This window comes from Somniosus microcephalus, chromosome 26 (genome assembly GCF_052327205.1).
Source record: "Somniosus microcephalus isolate GS21.2 chromosome 26, FLI_Smic_1.0, whole genome shotgun sequence".
NCBI classification, from domain to species: domain Eukaryota; kingdom Metazoa; phylum Chordata; class Chondrichthyes; order Squaliformes; family Somniosidae; genus Somniosus; species Somniosus microcephalus.
This window is the reverse complement of record NC_141012.1, coordinates 48,427,945-48,453,997: the sequence shown is the minus strand read 5'-3', so window position 1 is coordinate 48,453,997 and position 26,053 is coordinate 48,427,945. Positions and strand designations below refer to the sequence as shown.

General features: G+C 44.4%; 1 protein-coding gene across 4 annotated transcripts in view; it reads left to right on the top strand.

The window, feature by feature from the left end:
* Positions 1-26,053, top strand: part of fli1 (Fli-1 proto-oncogene, ETS transcription factor) — a 91,469-nt gene that overhangs the window by 52,864 nt on the left and 12,552 nt on the right. For all 4 annotated transcript variants that reach the window (XM_085968173.1, XM_085968174.1, XM_085968172.1 and 1 more), the window contains 3 exons: positions 9,770-9,832; positions 11,773-11,832; positions 13,414-13,461. In XM_085968173.1, coding sequence (XP_085824299.1) covers positions 9,770-9,832; positions 11,773-11,832; positions 13,414-13,461 — 171 coding nt within the window. The remainder of the gene's footprint in view (positions 1-9,769; positions 9,833-11,772; positions 11,833-13,413; positions 13,462-26,053) is intronic.

Genomic DNA, 26,053 nt, shown 5'->3' with positions numbered 1-26,053 from the left:
AAGGGAATTGGATAAATAGTTGAAGCGGAACGATTTACAGGGCTATGGGGAAAGGGTAGGGGAGTGAGTCTAATTTGATTGCTCTTTCAAAGAGCCGGCACAGACACGATGGGCCGACTGGCCTCCGTCTGTGCTGTATCATTCGATGATTCTATGGAAGTGTGTAGGTCAATGCCAGGGGACAACAGCATCAGGAGCTTTCCACTGCCCTCCGCCTAACGCTTCCTGCCTAGTCCCGCATATATGGCCAAGGTATGGCGGGGCCTGGGGTTCCAGCACCGAGCAGTCACTAGCCAGCAAGATTCAACACCTTCAGGAGAGAAAAGTGAGAAAGGAAATTATTCATTATTGTGGGTTATAAACTGGAATGTGTGTCGGATATGCAAATAATATGTGAAAATGGATTTCAAGGTCGGACAGTAGAAGCTATCAGTTTCACCAGGGGAGTAGGATTCTATATACTGACAATCCCCAAGCGTTACTGAATGGATCAGTGTTTGGACTGCCGCAGAAATCTCCCCAGCCTCCTTCTAACGGGGCCATTGGGCGCTATTAGTGCCGTTTGCAGGTGCGTGTATTGTGTGAGCGACAGAATACACACTCCACTCGCTTCTATTCAGCAGCCCGTCGCCTCTACCTGAATTTCTAAAATAAAAGGTGCATTACCCAGACAAAAGCTAATCACAGCCCACCGTTTGATGCTTTAATAGGTTTTCTGCAAACCCGCGCTGTGTTATTTGTCGAAGTGGAGGCTGAACAAATATCCCATCAGGCGGAGAGAGAGAGCTCGGGGGGTTGGTTGTACTCACAGCGAGACAGGTGGTGTCCCGTACAAAGGAAAAGCAATCTGCTTCACTCACTATTGATAGAAAGAAAAAAAATATCTCATTGTCTCCTTAATTAATAGGAGTGTGTGCTTATTGCTTCTGCTCCGAGGCAGCAGCGAGTCCCAGCCAGGCAAGGACAGTGTAACAATCAGTTTCAAACATGCACCAGCCCTGGGGTAAGCGCCGGGCGCCCCACTCGCGGCTATTCATGATCAAACCCACAGAAACACCCCCTCCACACACCCCTTTGCAGTTGTGTTCAGGCTATTTTAAATCGGTTTGATCAAGTGGTAAGGTTTGGCAATACATGTTGGTTTGTTAGGTTTTTAGAAGATTGGTTGAAAATGTTTCTCCTCACTGTCTCTCCCGGGCTGAACCAGGCTGTAACTGATGTCCTTTCCATTCTGGAGTTTGCTTTTCTTGAATATAAATTCCGAAAAAAAGTGAAATCTCAGCCTGGCCGAGCCCGGAGTGAAGTCCCTCTCACAGTACGAGTGAACCCGGACATTTATCCCGGGTTAGGCTCGACCTAATTGAACCACGCTGTCCCGGGACTGGACACACGGTGAAAGGAACCTGGGCTAAAATATTTACAGTGACACCCCCCACCCCTCCAAAAACTCCACAAATCTGATCTGATTCCGTGCTGAGATGTACTATGTCCCGGGTAGAATGGGGTCAGGCAGCAGTGATGCAGACTCGCGGCTCCTAACACGGGACAAACAGATGCTTTAAATACCAGCAGGACCCTTGTGGCCTTTTTGGACCCAATCGCTGTTCGATCCGGATCTCCCGGGGTTTCCCTCGCCAATCCCATCAGTCCCAGTAGCCAGAGCCCGGGAGATGCGTTGTTTAACGAGAGCCACCGCCCCCACACACACACGGGCAGGTTCAGCCTCAAGCACCCAGGACCTCCCTCTCCCTTCCAGGTACACAATGGTTATCGACTGGCGTTACCCGCGGGCAGCCGCGGTCAAACTCTGAGCCGGGAAGATTCTCCCTTTAAGATAATCCCCAGGGCATCAGTTTCAATAGGGTGTCCCTGCGAGCCGTGCATTCCAATTTGTTGAATCCCGTGGATTTTCTTTCTGCCTCCCTAGGATTGGGATTGAGACTGTGACACCCCCTTGCCCATGGGAAACTTTTATTGAGAATGCCGAGTGTCCCCGAGCACTCGCTCCCACATACTCTGAATAGGAGGAGTCTCCTTCACATACTGAACCCACCCGCTTATTTTGGGGGACTCTCACTGACCCGGGTGTGTGTGTGTGTGTGTGGGGAGGGGGAGATGTATTTCCAGCATTCTCTGTTGTTATTTTTTACCCTGCGTTGTCAATGTCCACACGAAATCAACAACAAGTTCAAAGCTAATTGCCAAGACAGTGTGCAGCTTTCAGTACCGAACATTCTCTTCTGATGGGTTCACATGGGGAAGGGGACTGGAGTCTACCTGTTCCACCTGATTATTGTCATAGAATCGTACAGAAAACTACATACTTATATTGCACCTTTCACGACCTCAGGACGACCCAAACAACTTTACAGTAAATGAAGTACGTTTTGAAGTGTAGTCACTGTTGTAATGTAGGAAACATGGCAGCCAATTTGCGCACAGCAAGCTCCCACAAACAGCAATGTGATAATGACCAGATAATCTGTTTTAGTGATGTTGATTGAGGGATAAATATTTGCCAGGACACCGGGGATAACTCCCCTGCTCTCCTTCGAAATAGTGCCATGGGATCTTTTATGTCCACCTGAGAGAGTAGACCAGGCCTCGGTTTAACGTTTCAACTGAAAGACGGCACCTCCGACAATGCAGCACTCCCTCAGCACTGCACTGGGAGTGTCAGCCTAGATTTTGTGCTGTAGCCTCTAGAGTGGAACTTGAACCCACGACCTTCTGACTCTATGCTGCTTGTTGCTGTAGTGCTGGGCTTGGATAATGTAAAAAAAATACATTAGAATGGTGAGAGGGTTGCCACTAAGCCACAGCTAACTCCGGCACGGTGGCATAGTGGTTAGCACTGTTGCCTCACAGCGCCAGGGACCCGGGTTCGAATCCGGCCTCGGGCGACTGTCTGTGTGGAGTTTGCACATTCTCCCCGTGTTTGCGTGGGTTTTCTCCGGGTGCTCCGGTTTCCTCCCACAGTCCAAAGATGTGCGGGTTAGGTTGATTGGCTATGATAAATTGACCCTTAGTGTTAGGGGGATTAAATACGTGGGGTTACGGGGATAGGGTGGGATATGTGTTGGTGTAGGGGTTACGGGGATCGGGTGGGATATGTGTCGGTGCAGGCTCGATGGGCCGAAATGGCCTCTATCTGCACTGTGGGGTTTCTGTGATTCTGTGATTCACTCTTTGGGTGTCTCGCCCCAAAAGCTGTCGCCTTGATCTGATTCTCCTGCCCTTTCCCCATGAACTTTTCTTTCTCAAGTATTTTTCCACTTCCCTTTTAAAAGTTCTTATGAATTTTGTTTTACCAACTGTTTCTGGTTGGGAATCCCATTTCCTAATAATCCTCAGTATTAAAAAAAATCCTCCTAATCTCTTCCTTTATTCCTTTGATGATGATCAAATTTATGCCAAATTGTTACCAAAAGTTTTACTTTATCAAAACCTCTCAGAATTTTGAAAACCTGCACCAAATCCCATCTCAATCTCTGTTGTTCTCATGTAAAGAGCCCCTCTTTCTCTTGTCTCTCTTTATAACTAAAGCCTTTCATTCCTGGCCTCCTCTTCGTGAATCTCTCTGCACCCATGCTCCACCAACACTGATATAACAGGCACCAAATCAGCTCGATGTGGAACACTACCGCTAGTTTTGTATTGGTGCCAAGTAGTTCTGAGTACAGATTGAGGCAAAAATGGCAGCATAACTCTGGTATTCTGGAGTCTTCAGAATACACTGGAGCCAATAATGTGTGAGATGGCTTCCGAGGAGGGGAATCTCACACCATTTTGATTTGGCACTGTGTGGAGTATAACTCCAATTGGGTGCATAGCCAAGTTTAAAAAGTGTTTGGGTGGTCTGCTGGTTTGCCAGGGCACTTACTGCAGTCTTTTTAATGTGGCGAGATAGTGGGCACTCCCTTCTGCATTCTCATTATGTTTAAAAGAAGTCACTGGAGGAATATCTGCGTGCTAACATACATTTACAGAACTGTAACCTGCCAGGCAGAGTGCAGTATAACAGGGTGCTTCAAACTGCATTTGGCACCAGACCTATCAGTCTCATATTGATAGTGTGGTATAACTGCAGCCAAAGGCACAGTATAAACACAAATATTATCAAATTATTGAAAATAATTCTGGATTTTCACTCCCCAACAAGAGCGGCTGAGGGGAAGGGATCTCTGTAGCTCAGTGACATTATTGGGTCCCATTGGCTTGCAGTCTGGGTCCTTGATGTGTGTCTTTGATTTTATTTAAATTCATTCTCAGGATGTGGGCATTGCTGGCAAGGCTGGCATTTATTGCCCATCCCTAATTGCCCTAGGAAGATGGCAGTGGGCCTTCTTCTTAAACTGAATGGCTTGTTAGGCCACTTCACAGGGCAGTTCAGAATCAACCAGGTTGGAAAAGGAAGACTTGCATTTCGATAGCGCCTTTCACGACCTCCGGACGTCCAAAAAGCGCTTTACAGCCAATGATGTACTTTTGTGAAGTGTAGTCACTGTTGTAATGTAGGACCGGAGTCACACATATAGGCCAGGCTGGGTAAGGACGGCATGTCCTTAAAGGACACCAGTGAATTCGTGTTTTTTAGGACAATCCAATAGCTTCAAACGTCACTGTTTTTTATATGCAGATTTTTTAAAACCAAATTCAAATTCTCAAACTGCTGTGATTTGAATTTTTGTTCTCTGGATTACTAGTCCAGGCCCCTGGATTACTAGCCCAGTAACATAACCACGACACTGCCCAGGAACTTCCACATCGATAGCTAACTGGATCTACAGTGTCCCAGGACTTAAAGGGAGTGAGTTTCATTTTAATCATAATCCACCCCCACATCCTCCAAAATAACTCCGAAACCCAAGTTGTGATTTTTTCCCCTCCTACATTGAGGCTTCATTGTATGTTGCACGGACGGGGTGAGGCTGTGATGCCGGGCTGGATGGAGGTGTCTGCTGGCCAGACACTGAGACAAAGCACAGTGGCCGCAACCCAGTCCCACTCGGTCCCACTTTGTGTTTTGTCTGGTTTGAACACTCGGCTGCAAACCTGCGCCGTGTAAAAATACTGCGAGAGGGAGTGAAACAAAGGGAGGGTTGTGTGCGAGTCTGCAGCTCAGGAAACGCAACTCTTCGGGGACCCCAGACAACCGCGGCAGCCCGGGAATCAGGTCAGTTTGGGGGGTGGGGGGCTGATGACTTCCCCGGGGCACTTTCCTAAGTGATTACAGCCCGAATGAAAGATTATTCTGTTAAATATTATAAGACGACTCCGATCATTTTCAAACTTGATTTTGGTGCCTAATAAAACAAGATATTAAAGAAAATGATTTATTGCCTTTTCCCCTTTCCATCCAAGATCTACTCGATTATAGAGGAAGACATTTGCTTGAATGAAATATTTGAAATATTCGTTTTCAATGGTCGAATCTCACCGAGCAGATTTATATAATTTATATTGAACATTGTCCGCTTATAATAAAATGTATTTATTGTGTATTTTATTTGGGAGAGCTTGAATAAGTTGATTAATCTGCAAACACTTCAATATTCTTTCTTCGTTACAACGAAGAGCGCTGGATAAAGGTAAAACAAAACACACCTCAACTTTGGGGAAAATACGAAAAGGAAAGTTTCTGTGAACGAATCCCCAACTGGTTGATTTTTTTGGGTGCGCGCCCGATAATGTAACACTGCACTCTGCACATGTTCACAGTGAGATGATTAAATCCGGGGCCATTTCCTCAGCCCCTGTTTGTGTATTACTTCTTGCAGTCTGGCTACTAACTAATTATTTAAACCCATGACCTCGTCTCCTCTTGGCCAGTGTACAAAACACTCACACACAAACACTCAGCCATCAAGTTTGAACATCGCCCCCTCCCAGCTCCGTTTAAGTTTTCCACATTTAAATAATTTTTTTTGAAAGGCCACAGTTTGCTTTGGAGCGCTGCGGCACATTCCATGCTTTCATTTATACAGATGACCTTAAACCATTTTTTGGGGAGGGAAAAAAAACTTAAACATTCGCAAATAACCATGTGTAGATATTTAAAATACTGGCCTAACAACAGGCTCAGTGTACGCAGTTGATTCAAATAGTGGAGGTGCAGTAATTTGCAATGTTAAGTTAGTGGCTGATGGCCTGGTGCCAGATTTCTAGAATCATAGGATCATACAGCACAGCAGGAGGCCATTCGGCCCATCGTGCCTGTGCCGGCTCTTTGAAAGAGCTCCCTAATTAGTCCCACTCCCCCGCTCTTACCCTATAGCCCTGCAAATTTTTCCTTTTCAAGTATTTATTCAATTCCCTTTTGAAAGTTACTATTGAATCTGCTTCCACCGCCCTTTCAGGCAGCGCATTCCAGATCACAACAACTCGCTGCGTAAACAAACCTCATCTCCCCCTTGTTCTACTCTTAGGTTTTCAGCCATTTTTATGTTACTTTTCAATCGGCAGATGGGAATTCTTTGGCATGATCCGATATTATTGGCCAATGTCATTTGGAAAACTGGGAGTTGAAGGGCGGCCAAGCTCAAGCGTTTGTCATTACACAAAGCACAGGGACAGCAATAACAGCTAAACAGCAGCTGCCAGTGGATGGCCCAGGGAAGGGCTGTGCACTTTATTAAAGAAACCAGATTTTTCTCCGATGGCGCGATCGGTGATGTACACCTTGAATCTCACTCTGTGAAACTGATAGCAACTTCTGTGTCCACACATGCGCAATTAAATGCTGAAATCCAGAAGTTGCAGTCAGTGATTCCCTACTCCTCCATAGGGTGCACTGTTGAATTTCCTGCAATTGTCAATCTTTAGAAATCACTTGAACTGACATGAACTTCCCCTTTTATGTTGTAATATCACTGTTTAAAAAATCCCGAAAAGGTAAGCCTTGTTAAATGAGGTGTAATTGGGTTATTAATGGCGTACCAAGTCATAACTACCACTGAACAACCTCTCTGGCCCTGAAAAAATAATTTTATATTTGTGGAATGTCAAAATTCTATAGGTTTTTAATATCATTTTTTAAAATTTGTTTATATTTCAGCTTCTACCTTAATCTCATGTGTATGTCCCAATTTTTATTTCGTTCTCTGTAAAATTTATAAAAAGTGAAGGATAATCGGTTCATTTTACTTCCTGGTTTGCTGTCTGTGTGTATTTTTCAATGTGATTGGCTGCTTAGCCTGCTTGATGACATCACTGTTACTGGACACCAGAGATCCCCTAGACTTGGCGCCAGAATCAAACTAACGTTGGGAAAGATGAAATCGATGCCTCAGAGATCGCTAGATCTTTGTGGCAGCTTTCTTCGAGGTCAGTGGTGAGCACCTTCACTTTGGCGCTGACTGCAAAATCCTGGCCACTGTCTAGTACCCTAACCTCTCCATTGATAACTTTGTCCATATTTTCCAGCATTTCTAATTAGAATTAACCACAACGAGCAACCAAGGGCCAATGTTTTTCTCAACTTTTAGTACTGGACCAAACATGGGAACATTCTTGGCTGTATATTTTCCACAAAGTTTCCTGCTTATTGGGGCAGATTGGAATTGATAACAAAATGGACAAAATGATACATTTTCTAACTTATGCACTCTGAGCTTCTTGCTAAAGACCGTTCTCTGCCCCGAGTGCAGCGCAGTTCCAGCAGTCGTATCGGAACTGAAATCAATACTCGTCGATTCCCATCTGAGCTCCTTCTCCCATGACAGAATCAGGGTGACTCTGACAGATCACCCACTGACAATATCTTGCTGCAAATATCACAGTTAAATATTGAATGGATGCTTTGAAATCAATCAACTCTTTGTACAAACGTTCAGGCCAACTGGAAATCACTGGAACTGACCTAGCAGGAGCAACAGGTCATCTGGGAACTTACTGAATGGTGGGACCAACAGTCTATCTCCTTAACCAATGAGATTTAATGATTGAGAAAGAAGCCGAGTAATGATGGGAAAGGAAATAAGGTGAATTAGAGTCAAACCAGGCACAGAAAGAAAAATAAAGAGAGGGCAAGAAAGATTCGATTAAGAGGGAAAAAGGAGACAGAAATTCAAAGTAAGAAACAAAAATTAAATTTTAAATTTAAAAATTCTCTAACAACAATTTAATACATGCAGGAATGAGATTGAACAGATAAACAGATAAATGGGCCACAGAAGTTGATTGGCACTGCATTAATAATTATCACATCATTAAAAGGATAGACTTACCAGTCTTACCTTTTTGTGGCGAGTTTAATGGGAAATTAATGTGTAATTCCAGTAACTTCTTAAAAATAATGGGGAAGCTAAGGGCGAGATGCCGTTTGTGCAACAAAAGGCGTACTGGTGTCAATCAACCAGCAAGTTCTGGAGATTCACAACTCGGCGTATCTTTTAATCCCCTGATCTTGCTGGCTGATTTGCACATTATTAACAGCATGCGTTGTTTATATGCCATTATTTTTCCAGCCAGATTCGGCAAATTTAAGTGGCAACAGCATGAAAAATGGTATTAATTCAGGAAAATGGCAATTGCCGTTGATGATAATGGGGTGGAGCTATGATAATTAACTTCTCATTGTGTTCAGCAAGGGTAACGGTGGAGAGATGAAAAAGTCCCAACAAAATATGGTGCGGCATATGTACTGCTGCCAGTTACATAGTGCATAATCCATCTTTTGCACCATTCAAGGATCCCTACATTGTAGATACACCACTAACTGCCAACCTGAGCCAATGAGTTTAGATTGTTGAGCAGTAAAATACCATTGTGTCACACCATATTGACTGCCACTCACACTCATACCAGCCATTGTCACACCAGACTAACTGCTCAGACTCATACCAGCCATTGTTATCACAGAATCACAGAAACGACACAGTGCAGATAGAGGCCATTTCGGCCCATCGAGCCTGCACCGACACATATCCCACCCTATCCCCGTAACCCCACGTATTTAATCCCCCTAACACTAAGGGTCAATTTTTTTTATCATAGCCAATCAACCTAACCCACACATCTTTGGACTGTGGGAGGAAACCGGAGCACCCGGAGGAAACCCACGCAAACACAGGGAGAATGTACAAACTCCACACAGACAGTCACCCGAGGCCGGATTCGAACCCGGGTCCCTGGCGCTGTGAGGCAACAGTGCTTACCACTATGCCACTGTGCTTATATACCTATACACAGACTTATTGACCAAAAGATTCTATTCATATGTTTAAGAGTTTGTGTCACAGCAGCCTGTTGTACTGATGCCAGGAACAAACTAGCAGTGTGTTTGGGGAGGGGAATCCTGCTATTGCTGTGCTCTGGGTATTCAACCCTTGTATATTGCAGAATTTAAAAAAGAACTTGCATTTAGGTAATGCATTTCAAAACTCTCCAGTGAATTTCACAGCCAATGACATACTTCTGAAGTGTGGTCTCTGTTATAATGTATAAAACATACCAGCCAATTTGTGCACAGCAAGCTCTCACGATCATGAATGAGATAAATGGCCAGATAATCTGTTTTAGTGATTTGCAATATCAGAATTCACATATAAATTTGATGACCCACTGGGTCCTGAAGCTAGCCTGTTAATCCCGTTTGGTGTTTGTCCAGCTCCAGAGTACATGGGCTGCTCAATATTGGCAAGGCTGGAAATGCATGTCAAGCACCGGCCCCTTCAGTTCTGTTGGAAAGTTGGGTAAGCTAAGAACCGAGCTGGTATAGGATTAATAAATTGCTGGTTCACTCAGCTCAGTCTTTTGTTTTTTTTAGATCCATCGTATGATACTGGTAGGAGATCCGGATGGGGCAATAATATGAACAATGTGACAAAAAGTAAGTACCTTTAAATATTAAAAAAAATTGAAAAATCAAGATGAAGAACCATTGCCAATAGAACAGGACAATAGCAAGGTTGAACAAAGTTGAAGAGCTGATTTTCTGAATGCACACTAGCGGTAGGGAACCCAGATCAGTAATTGCACCAATTGGGACATCATGGAGTTGAAGTCGCAGTGTCCCGGTATGTGTGACCGACGAGAGAGGCTCTCCAACACAATTTGGAAAATTAGCCTCAATGAGTATTGATTAGGTGACGCCAATCTTGGGTTTCATAGATTGAAGGAAGACATGAGGAAGATCAGGAGTTTCAATTTAGGACAGAAATAAGGAGGAATTTCTTCACCCAGAGAGTGGTGAACCTGTGGAATTCTCTACCACAGAAGGCAGTAGAGGCCAATTCATTAAATATATTCAAGAAGGAGTTGGATATATTTCTTAAGGCTAAAGGGATCAAGGGGTATGGGGAGAAAGCAGGGACCGGGTACTGAATTTGGATGATCAGCCATGATCGCATTGAATGGCGGAGCAGGCTCGAGGGGCCGATTGGCCTACTCCTGCTCCTATCTTCTATGTTTTCTAAGATCTTGAGAAAGAATGTATTAGAGTTGGAGATGGCACAGCGAGTTTTGATTTCAACACAGAGAGGATGCAGGGAGGAGGAAACAGGGATGTTTTCTGGCTTTTACTCAAGCGCAGTGGATTCCCTGGGCACCGTGAATATTGGAAATTTGGGCGGGTCAGAAAGCACACCTGTAAAGCAACCCACAGAATTCTGGATATTCACTGTGTCCAGGTGTTCGAGTGGCGCAGACCCAGGAAGGTCGCCCCTGGTGTGTGGGGGCGGCGTATCGCCGTTTATGAGGAATAAAGCAAGAAACTTGAGAGGATGGATGGTGGTGTCATTTCTGGGTCATTACATTCAACTCGGACCCAAACCGTAATAGTGGAAACATCCTCTAACTCTAGCTGTAATTACTGCATATTTAGGAACAAGTCCATTTGACAGACATTTTAATCTTAGTTTCGTGTCGGGATTATTTAAAAAAAATCAAGAAATGAAAATCGGTGAACTTGCAATCCTCCCAATCCGAGCTAATGTGCTCGCTTCCTTTTTATGTTTTCTTTGATTCTTAACTGTTTTTGTGTTTTTCTTGCAATAAATGATAATTAAGATAGCTGACACTGTAATGTCTTTTACGTTATTTTGTGCTCCATTTTCTGCCCTTCTCTCCCAAAGGCTATTCTTGCAGGTGCATTTTCACAGACACCAGCAGCTCTCGAGCATTTTGCCCAACTTGCCAGTCTTCAAGAGTTTAGCATCAGTTGGCCATTTGGCCTTGGGGGGCATCATAACCAAGCATAATCCAGTCCACACCTGGTGTGTTCAGCTGCACACTTACAGCAGTGGCTTGAAGGCCAATTATAGCATCCCTGCTGCTATCAGCTGACTCGACGCAGACCAGGGATCAAACGCAAGACCTTCTAGATCTATATATCTCTGGGACACACTGTTTAGTGCATTTATTCCTGAGCCATCAATACTGCTGTCCCATTCCAAATTTTAGTGGTTGAGAAGCACATGGGTGACCAATTTCAGTAAAATGGTCAGTTTCTGTTGTGAACACTGAAGACACGGTTGTAACAAATGTTATTCAAAGGTTGGTTGGATGATAAAGGTCCTTCAGCACATCCACCCTTCCAGAAAGCCAACCCTACCACCTTCCTATTATAGTATCAAGCTGTTTTTCATATGAATCTAGTCTCCTGGCCTTCCTGGCAGCCTATTACCAATGTTGATCACCCTCTGTGCAAAGAAATACTTCTGTGGGTTGGTGCAATGTTTCCAGAGATGTGTTGGATCATCAGTGATCCAGTTATCACAAAACCAAGCCTGTCTTTACAGTGATGAAAAGTTTATGAATCTATTTTTTCAGCTTCTCCTGGAGCAACGCAGAGTGTGAATAAGAGCACAGAACAGCCACGACCCCAACCAGGTAATAGTGAGGAGTAAAAGAGAGCGCGTTGGATTTACAGATAGTCCTAGAGAGATAGCGATGGAAACATATAGAGACGAGATGCAGGTGAATGTAGAATATTCATTTAGTCTCCTTTTCTTCCACTTTCCTCCCACATCTCCTAAAGGTCCTGACTTTCGCCGGGTGGAGTCCCAAAGGCACCAACTTCCCTCTGGTACCCTGCCCAAGTGGCTCAAACAGTGGTGTTGATAGGCAGGCATAACAGCTGAGCCTGATCCTGATTCTCACCAGTGCTCTTTCCAAGAGAAGACTGGATAGTAGCCAGGACTAGGAACCCTGGCTGATTTACAGCACGGTGGCATAGTGGTTAGCACTGTTGCTTCACAGCACTAGGGACCCGGGTTCAAATCCGGCCTCGGGTGACTGTCTGTGTGGAGTTTGCACATTCTCCCCGTGTTTGCGTGGGTTTTCTCCGGGTGTTCCGGTTTCCTCCCACAGTCCAAAGATGTGCGGGTTAGGTTGATTGGCCATGATAAAAAATTGGCCCTTAGTGTCAGGGGGGATTAAATACGTGGGGTTACGGGGATAGGGCTTGGGTGGGATGGCTGTCGGTGTAGGGACCGGGTGCTAGGGTTTGGATGATCAGCCATGATCTCGTTGAATGGCGGAGCAGGCTTGACGGGCCGAATGGCCTACTCCTGCTCCTATCTTCTATGTTTCTATGTACCCCTATTGCAGCCTCCCTATTCATGCACAGAAATGGTTTCCACCCGACATCTTGCAAAGTCACTGTGGCAGAGTGGGAGTAGTTCCGAGGAAATTCCGGGTCAATTACGCAGTACCACATTTAGGCAGTGAGCTCATATATATATGCTTGTTCTTTTAAGTGAACATATTTCACAGCTTTACTTATTTTTTAATTCGATATGATCAATACAACACATTGATCAAAAGATGTAATGTATGTTTTTAATTTTAATGAAGAGAATAATGTCCTCTTACTCAGCCAGGTGATTTTTAAAAATTAAAATAGACTGGTCGCAACCTAACCCAGCTTTCTGATGGGATGGGTCAAGCATTCCAGTCAGCTCCATCCTTCCCACCTTCAGAGCACCAGCCCTGGCTGGGCAGGAGGGGTAAAGAGACAACCTTTTGCCCATCTAAAACTCAGAAGACGGTTTTGTGCACATGCAATCAGACTTGTTTCATGCAGGCTTTAAAAGATATATTGCAATGGAAAACCAAGCATTTGTGTGTCCGGTGTTTTCGCAAAATTACCCAACAAACACCTCCGAAAGCATCTCGTTCAAAACTGGATGGGGAAACACCCTGGACAGTACCAGTGTCTCTCTGATGTAATTAACATATACTAGTACATCTGCTGAGGCAATGTGTGCACGTCAAGGAGCAGAGGCCAAGAGCGAGTGAGAGGGTGGGTCTGAAGCAGGGCAATTTTGACATAGTTGTTACAGCTTTCTATTCAGATGATTGCTTGTTCTAGAATTCCAGCATTTGATTTGAACTTTCTTTTAATTTAAATCCATTTTTATTTAGTTTTCCATTCTGGTGAATACTGAGGAGAGTGCTTCTGTATTTCAGATCCATACCAAATTCTAGGACCCACCAGCAGCCGGCTAGCCAATCCAGGTAAGACGATGAATTGTTAAAGGAAGAATACTCTGCACAAAATATATAGAATGCTGCAGGAGCGTAACCTGTGTTCAATATTTGTGCTGAACTTATAAGTGCACGTATAAAAATACTTATTTACAATTTCGCTAGAGACAGCGCCCACTGGAAATGTGCTCCTTTTCTTAAAAGCACAGGTTGACCTATCTGCTACAGTATTTATGTCAAAGCAGAAACCAGAAAATTCCATCACTTGGCAAACAAACAAAGGGGCAGTGATTCTCAGTACTTTTCAGTTCTTCTTTACGATCTTATGTAGAAGACATTTACAGAAAATGGTTTTACAGATGTTTAGTAACAGGGCGACATGTTTTGAAAACTGAAAGGACATGTGCTCCAGCGATTGTGCTTACTTAGGATCTGTCCAGTTCCTTTATGCTGCTTATTCAGAACTGCGCAACGTAGTGTATTATAATGTGGTGCAGCTTTGTAATGTGGCACAGGCGAGTATATTGTAGTGTGTTACAGTGCAGTGTATTACAGTGTGGTGCAAGATATTGCAGTGTGGTGAAGTATAATATATTACATAGAATTCTATAGCACAGGAGAAGGCCATTCGGCCCATAATAGTGTCTGTGCTGGATCTTTGAACGAGTATCCAAATTGTCCCACTGGATTTTCCTATAGCCCTGCAGATGTTTCCTTTTCAAGTATATATACAATTTGTTTTTGTAAGTTACTATTGAATCTGTTTCCACCAGCCTTTCAGGCAGCGCATTCCAGATCACAACAACTCGCTGTGTAAAAAATTCTCCTCATCTCCCCTCTGGTTCTTTTGCCAATTATCTTAAATCTGTGTCCTCTGCCCTCCTGCCAGTGAAAACAATTGCCCTCTATCTACTCTATCAAAAACCTTCATAATTTTGAACACCTCCAGTAAATCTTCCCTTATTGTTCGCTGCTCTAAGCAGAACAATCCCAGCTTTTCCAGTCTCTCCACATAATATAAGAGTCTCATACCGGGTACCGTTCTAGTAAATCTCCTCTGCACCCTCTCCAAGGCCTTCACATCCTTCCTAAAGTGTGGTGCCCAGTATTGGGCACAATACTCCAGCTGAGGCCTAGCCAGTGGGGTACAGTATTTTAGTGTGGTAGTTTACTCGTACGATTAGTTTTAGTATAATTAGACACAGTACTTTAGTGTGGTGTAGTTTATCACAGTGTATTTTCTCGCCTATTTCCACCTCTGTAATTCGCCCACCTCCACCACTGCCTCAGCTCATTTGCTGCTGAAACACTCATCCATGCATCTGTTAACTTTAGACTCAACTATTCCAATGCTCTCCAGGTCGGCATCACACCTTGCACCCTCCGTAAACTTGAGCTCATCCCAAACCCTGCTGCCTGAATCCCAGCTCGCACCAAATACCCTTCACCCATCGCCCCTGTGCTCGCTCACCTACATTGGCTCCCGGCCCAGCAACACCTCGATTTTAAAATTCTCATCCTTGTTTTCAAATCCCTCCATGGTCTCGCCCCTTCCTATCTCTGTAATCTCCTCCAGCCCTATAACCCCCCGAGTCCTCTGCACTCCTCCAATTCTGGCTTCTCGTGCATTCCTGATTTTCATCGCTCCGCCATTGGCTGCAGTGCCTTCAGCTGCCTAGGTCCCAAGCTCTGGAATTCCCTCCCTAAATCTCTGCATCTCTACCTCTCTCTCCTCATTGAGATGCTCCTTAAAACCTACCTCTTTGATCCAGCTTTCAGTGCCAAATTTTGTTTGATTACGCTCCTGTGAAGCGTCTTGGGATGTTTTACTATGTTAAAGGTGCTGTATAAATGCAAGTTGTTGTTGTTGATACAAAACCAGAGAATGCTGGAAATACTCAGCAGGTTAGGCAGAGAAACAGAGTTAACGTTTCAGGTCGATGACCCTTCATCAGAACTGGTCATCGACCTGAAACATTAACTCTGTTTCTCTCTCCACGGATGCTGCCTGACCTGCTGAGTATCTCCAGCATTTTCTGTTTTTGTTTCAGATTTCCAGCAACAACAGTATTTTGCTTTTGTATTATTGTTGTTGATGTTGTGGATACAGCTGTTTAACTACGGTGCAGTTTAACACAGTGTGGTACAGTATTTTAGTGTGGTGCAGTTTACTGGTGTCCTACAGTATTTTAACGTGTAGTTTATCACAGTATTGTACAGTATTTTAGTGTGGTGCAGTTCATCACAGCATGATGCATTATTTTAGCGTGGTGCAGTTTATTACAGTGTTGTACTGTATGATAGTGTGATGCATTTTATTATAATGTGATGCAATATTTCAGTGTCCAGTTTATCACAATGTGGTGCAGTAATTAAGTGTGGTGCAGTTTATCACAGTGTGTACAGTATTTTAGTTTGCTGCAGTTTTTCTCAGTGTGATATAGTATTTTAGGTACTCCTCCCTCAGGTACTGTCCCCCTCTCCCTCAAATCTGCCGTCATCACCACTCTCCAAAAAAAAACCCTTGACCCCTCCGTCCTTGCAAGCTACCGCCCCATCTCCAACCTCCTTTTCCTCTCCAAAGTCCTTGAACGTGTTGTCGCCTCCCAAATCCATGCCCGCCTTTACCGCAATTCCATGTTTGAATCACTCCAATCAGGTTTCCGCCCCGCCACAGTACCGAAACGGCGCTCATCAAAGTCACAAATCTCATCCTTTATGACTGTGGCAAAGGTAAGCAATCCCTCTTCGTCCTTCTTGATGTGTCTGCATTTAGGGTTAGGGTTTGCCACGTTTGACCACTCCATCCTTCTCCAACGCTTCTCCACCGTCTCCAGCTGGGTGGGACTGCACTCGCCTGGTTTGATTCTTATCTATCTAATCGTAGCCAGAGAATCACCTACAAAGGCTTCTCTTCCTGCTCCCGCATCGTTACCTCTCGTGTTCCCCAAGGATCTATTCTTGGCCCCCTCTTATTTCTCATCTACATGTTGTCCCTCGATGACATCATCCGAAAACACAGCGTCAGTTTCCACATGTACGCTGATGACACCCAGTTCTACCTCACTACCACTTCTCTCGACCCCTCCACGGTCTCTAAATTGTCAAATTGTTTGTCCGACATCCAGTTCTGGATGAGCAGAAATTTTCTCCAATTAAATATTGGGAAGACCGAAGCCATTGTTTTCAGTCCCCGCCACAAACTCCGTTCCCTAGCCACCGACTCCATCCCTCTCTCTAACATCTGTCTGAGGCTGAACCACACTGTTCGCAACCTTGGTGTGATATTTGACCCTGAAATGAGCTACTGACCACATATCCACAGCGTTACTAAGACTGCCTATTTCCACCTCTGTAACATCGCCCGTCTCCGCCCCTTGCCTCAGCTCATCTGCTGCTGAAATCCTAATCCATGCCTTTGTTACCTCTAGACTTGACTATTCCAATGCACTCCTGGCTGGCCTCCCACATTCTACCCTGTGTAAACTTGAGGTGATCCAAAACTCGGCTGCCCGTGTCCTAACTCGCACCAAGTCCTGTTCACCTATCACCCCTGTGCTCGCTGACCTACATTGGCAATGCCTCGATTTTAAAATTCTCATGCTTGTTTTCAAATCTCTTCATGGCCTCACCCCTCCCTCTTCTCCCTTCTTAGGCAGTCCCTCGGACCCGAGGATGACTTGCTTCCACATTAAAATGAGTTCTTCGGTGACTGATGAGTCCAATGCAGGACCTACAGTCTCTGTCACAGGTGGGGCAGACGGTGGTTGAAGGGGCGAGTGGGTGGGGTGCTTGGGTTGAAGTGCGCGCCTTCCGCAGTTTGCACTTGGCTTCCGCTTGCTCCCGGCGAAGATACTCGAGGTGTTCGGCGCCTTCCCGGATGCTTTTCCTCCACTTTGTGCGGTCTTGGGCCAGGGATTCCCAGGTGTCGGTGGGGATGTTGCACTTTTTCAAGGAGGCTTTGAGGGTGTCCTTGAAGCATTTCCTCTGCCCACCTGGGGCTCTCTTGCCGTGTCGGAGCTCCAAGTAGAGCGCTTGTTTTGGGAGTCTCATATTGGGCATGCGGACAATGTGACCCGTCCATCGGAGCTGATCGAGCATGGTCAAAGCTTCGACGCTGGGGATGTTGGCCTGAGCGAGATCACTGACATTGGTGTGCCTATCATGCCAATGGATTTGCAAGATCTTGCGGAGGCAGCGTTGGTGGTACCTCTCCAGTGCTTTGCGGTGCCTGCTGTACATGGTCCATGTCTCTGAAGCATACAGGAGGGCAGGTATCACTACTGCTCTGTAGACCATGAGCTTTGTGTTGGGTTTGAGGACCTGGTCTTCAAACCCTCTCTTCCTCAAGCAACCGAAGGCTGCACTGGCACACTGAAGGTAGAAGCCCCTCCCTATCTCTGTAATCTCCTCCAGCCCCACAACCACCCGAGATATCTGCGTTCCTCTAATTCTGCCCGCTTGAGCATCCATGATTATAATCGCTCAACCATTGGCGGCCGTGCCTTCTGTTGCCTGGGCCCTAAGCTCTGGAATTCCCTCCCTAAACCTTTCCGCCTCTCTACCTCTCTCTCTTCCTTTAAGATGCTCTTTAAAACCTACCTCTTTGGCCAAGCTTTTGGTCACCTGCTCTAATTTCTCCTGATGTGGCTCGGTGTCAAATTTTTTGTCTGATAATATTCCTGTGAAGCACCTTGGGACATTTTACTACGTTAAAGGCGCTATATAAATACAAGTTGCTGTTTAGTTTGTTACAGTTTATCACAGTGTGGTACAATATTTTAGTTTGCTGCAGTTTATCACAATGTGGTACTGTATTTTAATGTTGTGCAGTTACATACATACGAACATATGAACAGGAATATACTTTCTGATCCATCCAACCTGTCCCACAAAATTGCAATGTATTGTGAGTCACAATATGTACCCTCCCTCACCGATCCGGAAGCATGTGATCTCCTGAAGGAGGAGAAAAAACAGATAAAAACTGTGTCAATTAGGGAAAAAATCTGGAAAAGTCCTCTCTGACCTCCTTAGGCGATGGAAACGAGTCCAGGAGATCTCGTTGGCCCTGATTAATGTCATGCAGTACCTCCCTTTTGAAGGAAGTGCTCTCCGCCCCAGCCAGAATCAGATGCAACTCTCGCTTGAAGGAATTTAGCGAATTGGCGTCCACCGCACATGCCGGCAGCCTGTTGCATAGGTCCACTGTTTCCTGGGAAAAGAACCACCTCCTGACATCTAACCTATTTCTGGCCTTTTATAACTTGAGATTGTGAGCCCTGGTCCTCCCTAATCTATGGAGTTGAAACAATTTCTCTACGCTGACACAGTTTATTCCAATAATCATCTTGTGAAACTCTCTCAAATCAACCCAAAGTCTACGCTTCTCTAAAGAGTAGAGTCCCAACTCTTTGAGCCTATCTTGATAACTAAGATGCTTCAAACTGGCAATTAATCTTGTGGCCCTCCTCTGCACTCTGCCCAAAGCCTCTATCACCCACCATCAACGTTCCCTTCAAGCTGCGCAGCCGTGCAGTGGTCTGGAGATCCCATGCAGGCTGCTCACTGGGTTTTCAATTGGAGAACCGCGCATGCGCAAAGATTTGCATGGGCCATGCAGCCTCTTAACGGGCCCGTGCATGTAAAACAAATTACAGGGAAAATTGCCCACTATGTGAGGAGACCAAAACTGGACACAGTATTTTAACTGAGGCCAAACCAAGGTCTTGTAAATGGACAAAATAGTAGCCTTTTTCTTATAGTCAATTGTGCTATAAATATACCCCAGCACCCTATTTGCTCTAGCTATCGATTCACAGTATGGCTCATGCACCTTTAGAGATCGATACACTAGAATGTCCAGGCCTCTTTCTTTCTCCACCTGCTTTAGTACTTTACCCTGAAGGATATGTTCAGCATTTGACCTACCCACATGCATAACACTGCACCTTTTCAAGTTAAACATCACTTACCAGTCACGATCCCAATCCTCCAATGCATTATGGGCTGCCTACAGCAGTCGAGCATCATCTACAGTCCCAACACTCTCACAAATCTTAGTTTTGTCTGCAAACTTGCAGATCATGCCTCCTACACATACATCTAGATCATTAATAAAAATCGGAAAGAGCAACAGCCACAACACTGATCACTGCAGGACACCACTGGTCTCCAAACAAATCCAAACCTATTTACATATTTTCTGCCTACGGGCTTTCAGCCAGTTCTCAATCCCGCGCAGTAGATTGCCACTAATGCCTGAGTCTTTGATCTTATAGAGAAGCCTCTTCTGTGATACCTTATCAAAAGCTTTTTGAAAGTCCAGGCAGACAATGTGTTCCCGCATCCACTAGCTTGGTGACTTATTCAAAAAATATAGTCAGATATGTAAAGCAGGACCTCCTTTTTTTGAAGTCATATTGAGGGTCCATAATATGTCCTTCTCTGTCTAAGTAGTCATATATTGCATCCCTATTGATTCCCTCAAGCATCTTCCCTATTACTGACATTAAACGAATGGGCCTATAGTTACCCGGATCCGTCTTATCTCCTTTTTTAAAGATTGTGACTACATTAGCCACCTTCCAGTCTAAGAGAACCGTCCCAGACTCCAGCGAGCTATTAAAGATACGGGCAAGGGGCTCGCACAGCACCTGTCTCATCTCCATGAGGACCCTCGGGTGGATATCATCCGGACCGGCTGCCCTATCTATATTAAGGTTCCTAATTTTACTACAGTGTGGTACAGTATTTTAGTGTGGTCAGTTTATCACAGTGTGGTGCAATATTTTAGTCTGTTGAAGTTTATTACAGTGTAGTATAGTATATTAATATGGTGAAGTTTATCACAGTGTGGTACATTATTTTAGTGTGGTGCTGTTTATCACAGTGCAGTGCAGTGCTTTGGTGTGACATTGAGCACAGGGCAGTGCAGTAGTTTAGTGAAGTGCTGGTTATCACAATGTGGTACTGAATTTTAGGGTAGTACAATATTTTATTGCGATGCAGTGTAACACATTGTGGTACCGTGTGGTACAGTATTTTAGTGTAGTCCAGTTTATCACAGTGCGGTATGGTATTTTATTTTACTGCAGTTTATCACCAAGTAGTACAGTATTTTTGTGTGAAGATTCATAGAATCATAGAAATTTATGGCACAGAAGGAGGCCATTCGGCCCATCGTGTCTGTGCCGGCTGAAAAAGAGCTCTCCAGCCTAATCCCACTTTCCAGCTCTTGGTCTGTAGCCCTGTAGGTTAGAGCACTTCAAGTGCATACCCAAGTACTTTTTAAATGCAGTGAGGGTTTCTGCCTCTACCACCCTTTCAGGCAGTGAGTTCCAGACCCCCGCCACCCTCGGGATGAAAAAATCTCTACTCAACTCCCCTCTATTCCTTCTACCAATTACTTTAAATCGATGCCTCCTGGTTATTGACCTCTCTGCTAAGGGAAATAGGTCCTTCCTATCCACTCTATCTAGGCCCCTCATAATTTTATACACCTCAATTAAATCTCCCCTCAGCCTCCTCTGTTCCAAAGAAAACAAACCTAGCCTATCCAATCTTTCCTCATAGCTAAAGTTTTCCAGTCCTGCAACATCTCGTAAATCTCCTCTGTACCCTCTCTAGTGTGATCACATCCTTCCTGTAATGTGGTGACCAGAACTGTATACAGTATTCTAGCTGTGGCTTAACTAGTGTTTTCTACAGTTCCAGCAGAACCTTCCTGCACTTATATTCTATGCCTTGGCTAATAAAGGAAAGTATCTCGTATGCCTTCTTCACCACCTTATCTACCTGTCCTGCTACTGTCAGGGATCTGTGGACATGTACTCTTAGGTCCCTCTGTTCATCTACACTTTTCAGTATCCTACCATTTATTGTGCCTTGCTTGTTAACCCTCCCTAAATGCACTACCTCACATTTCTCTGGATTAAATTCCATTTGCCACTTTTCTGCTCAACTGACCAGTCCATTGATATCTTCCTACAGTCTACTACTTCCTCACTATCAACCACACGCCCAATTTTTGTATCATCTGCAAACTATAACCATGCCCCCTACATTTATAAGAAGTCACACAACACCAGGTTATTGTCCAACAGCTCTATTTGAAGTCACAAGCTTTCGGAGCGCTGCTCCTTCATCAGGTGAAGTGGAGAGATGCATAAAGACACAGCTTACATAGTCAGAGAATAATGTCAGATGTTTACAGGTAATCTTTCTAACTGCCATTTATCACACCTCAGCAGAGAGATAATCACAGCAATCAAAGGTGTGAATGGTGTCCAAACAGGTCAGTCAGGAAAACATTACATCAAAGAACAATGAGGTGGGGTCACAAGGGGTCAAATGTTGCAGATGCTGGGGTCTATGTGAAAAACAAAAAAACAGACAAAAAACATTTTTTTTGCTGGAAATCACAGCAGGTCCGGCCGCATCTGTGTAGAGGGAACAAGCCAACGATGACTCGAGTATGGAGTCCACACCATCCCTACATTTAAGTCTAAATCATTGATATGTACCACGAAAATCAAGGGATCCAGTACTGAGCCCTGCAGAACTCCACTGGAAACAGCCTTCCAGTCACAAAAACACCCACCGATCATTACCCTTTGCTTCCTGCCACTGAGCCAATCTTGGATCCAACTTGCCACTTTCTCTTGGATCCCATGGGCTTTTACTTTTCTGACCAGTTTGTCATGTGGGACCTTGTCAAAAGTCTTGCTAAAATCCATGTAGACTACATCAAATGCGCTACCCTCATTAACCCTCCTTGTTACCTCCTCAAATAATTCAATCAAGTTGGTCAGACACAAACTTCCCTCAACAAATCCATGCTGACTATCTTTAATTAATCCGTGCCTTTCTAAATGATGATTAATACTGTCCCTCAGAAGTTTTTCCAATAATTTGCCCACCATCGAGGTTAGGCTGACTGGCCTGTAATTACTCGGACTATCCCTTACTCCCTTTTGAAACGACAGTACAATGTTAGCAGTCCTCCAGTCCTCCAGCACCACATCTGTAACCAGAGAGGATTGGAAAATGATGGTCAGAGCCTCCGCTATCTCCTCCCTCGCTTCTCTTAACAACTTGGGATACATTTCATCCGGGTCTGGCGATTTATCTACTTTCAAAGATGCTAAGCCCCTTAATATTTCCTATCTTACTATGTTTATCTCATCTAATATTTCACATTCCTCCTCAATTACAATGTCTGCATCATCCCTCTCTTTTGTGAAGGCAGATGGAAAGTATTCATTAAGAATCATCCCCACGCCTTCCACCTCCACACAAAGGTTACCTTTTCGCTCTCTAATAGGTCCTACTCTTTCCTTAGTTATCCTTTTGCTCTTTATGTATTTATAAAACATCTTCGGGTTGTCCTTGATCTCCTCTCTTTGCTTTCCTAATTTCCTTTTTAATTTCACCCCTGCACTTTCTATACTCCTCTCAGCAGTACAGAGGATTACATCGGATATACGGCACAGAAACAGGCCATTCGGCCCAACCAGTCCATGCCAGTGTTTATGCTCCACTCGAGCCTCCTCCCGTCTTTCCTTATCTAAATCTATCAGCGTAACCCTCTATTCCCTTCTCCCTCATATGCTTATCTAGCCTCCCCTTAAATGCATTTATACTATACACTTCAACCACTCCCTGTGGTAGCGAGTTCCACATTCTCACCACTCTCTGGGTAAAGAAGTTCCTTCTGAATACCCTATTGGATTTCTTGGTGACGATGGCCTCCAGTTTTGCTCTTCCCCACAAGTGGAAACACTCTCTCTGTACCTACCCTATCAATGGTCACCCCTCAGCCTTTTCTTTTCAAGAGAAAAGAGACCCAGTCGGTTCATCCTTTCCTGATAGGTAAACCCTCGCATCTCTGGTGTCATCCTTGTAAACCATGTAAGTATTTAGCTCTCGGTATCTGAAATAAACTTCACTTTTTTGCCTTATCCTACCCTGTATGCTCCTTGACATCCAGGGGCTCTAGGTTTGGGAGTCCCACCCTTTTTCTTCATGGGAACATATTTGCACTGAACCCTCACTATCTCCTCCTTGAATGCCTCCCACTGCTCTGACACTGATTTACCTTCAAGTCGCTATTTCCAGTCCACTTTGGCTAAATCATATCACAGCTTAGCTTAGTAAAATTGGCCTTTTCCCAGTTGAGAACATTTACTCCTGGTCTATCATTTGTCCTTTTCCATAACTATGCTGTATCTAACTGAATTATGATCACTACCACCAAAATGCTCTCCCACTGATACCCTTTCCACCTGCCCAGCTTCATTCCCTAAAACAAAGTCTAGAACTGCCCCCTCTCTTGTTGGGCTTGCTATGTACTGGCTAAAAACCTCCTGAATGCATTTTAAGAATTCTGCGCCCTCTATAACTTTTACACTAATTTATCTCAATTAATATTTGGGTAGTTGAAATCCCCGACTATTACTGCCCTATTGTTATTGCACTTCTTGGAAATTTGCCTACATATTTGCTCTTCTATCTTCCTCTGACTGTTTGGAGGTCTATAGTACACTCCCAGCAGTGTGATACCTATTTCAGAGTGTTCAGTTTATTACAGTTGGCTCAGTATTGTAGTGTAGTGTAGTGCAGTTCATCACAGTGCGGTAGCGTATTTCAGTGTATATTTTCTCACAGGTGGTACAGTATTTTACTGTTGTTCAGGTTATCGCAGTGTGGTACAGTATTTTAGTGTTGTTCAGATTATCACAGTGTGGCACAGTATTTTACTGTTGTTCAGGTTATCGCAGTGTGGTACAGTATTTTACTGTTGTTCAGGTTATCGCAGTGTGGTACAGTATTTTACTGTTGTTCAGGTTATCGCAGTGTGGTACAGTATTTTACTGTTGTTCAGGTTATCATAGTGTGGCACAGTATTTTAGTATGTTTCAGTTTATTACAGTGTGGTACTGTATTTTCCTGTCTATTTTGCCATTAGATGTCTCAAATTGTCAAGATTGCTGTTAAATTGCTGATGGTGTGCACAGTCTGTTAACGAATGTAAGCTTTTTTATACACCAGATAGTCACAGAGTTGCGAGAGAGACTATGGTAGCATTCATTGACCAGATCATGCAACTACATCGTTCCAAGCAACCATTTACATTCAGGATTTCCATTCTAAATTTTGTCTGAGGCTGCTTTGTTGTTAAATGTTGATATAAATGCGTTATCAAAAATTGTAACAACAACAACAACTTGTATTTATACAGCGCCTTTAATGTAGTAAAATGTCCCAAGGCGCTTCACAGGAGCGTTATTAAACAAAATTTGACACTGAGCCACATAAGGAAATATTAGGGCAGATGACCAAAAGCTTGGTCAAAGAGGTAGTTTTTAAGGAGCGTCTGAAAGGAGGAGAGAGAGGTAGAGAGGTGGAGAGGTTTAGGGAGGGAATTCCAGAGCTTGGGGCCCAGGCAGCTGAAGGTACAGCCGCCAATGGTGGAGCGATTAAAATCGGGAATGCTCAAGAGGCCAGAATTGGAGGAACGCAGATATCTCGGAGGGTTAGAATCATAGAATGAATCATAGAATCATAGAATGACTACAGCACAGAAGGAGGCCATTCGGCCCGTCGGGCCTGTGCTGGCTCTCTGCAAGAGCACTTCAGCTAGTCCCACACCCTCGCCCCTTCCCCTTAGACCTGCAACTTTTTTCTTTCAGGTACTTATCCAATTCCGTTTTGAAAGCCGTGATTGAATCTGCCTCCACCACCCTTTCAGGCAGTGCATTCCAGATCCTACATAAGACATAAGGACACAAGATGTAGAATCAGGAGTAGGTCATTTGGCCCCTTGAGCCTGCACCGCCATTCAATAACATCATGGCTGATCTGATCTTGGCCTCAACTCCACTTCCCTGCCTGCTCCCCATAACCCTCGACTCCCTTATCGTTCAAAAATCTGTCTATCTCCACGTTAAATATATTCAATGACTCCGCATCCACAGCTCTCTAGGGAAGAGAATTCCAAAGATTCACGACCCTCTGAGAGAAGAAATTCCTCCTCATTTCTGTTTTAAATGGGTGCCCCCTTATTCTGAAATTATGCCCCCTAGTTCTAGATTCCCCCACAATGGGAAACATCCTCTCAGCATCTACCCTGTCAAGCCCCTTCAGAATCTCATATATTTCAATAAGATCCCCTCTCATTCTTCTAAACTCCAATGAGTATAGGCCCAACCTGCTCAACCTTTCCTCATAAGACAACCCCTTCATCTCAAGAATCAACCTTCTCTGAACTGCCTCCAATGCAAGTATATCCTTCCTTAAATAAGGAGACCAAAACTGTACGCAGTACTCCAGGTGTGGTCTCACCAATGCCCTGTACAGTTGTAACAGGACTTCCCTACTTTTATACTCCATTCCCTTTGCAATAAAGGCCAACATTCCAGTTGCCTTCCTAATTACTTGCTGTACCTGCATGCTAACTTTTTGTGATTCATGTACAAGGACCCCCAGATCCCTCTGTACCTCAGCATTTTGTAATCTCTCCCCATTTAAATAATCATTTGCTTTTTTATTTTTCCTACCAAAGTGGATAACCTCGCATTGTCCCACATTAAACTCCATCTGCCAGATTTTTGCCCACTCA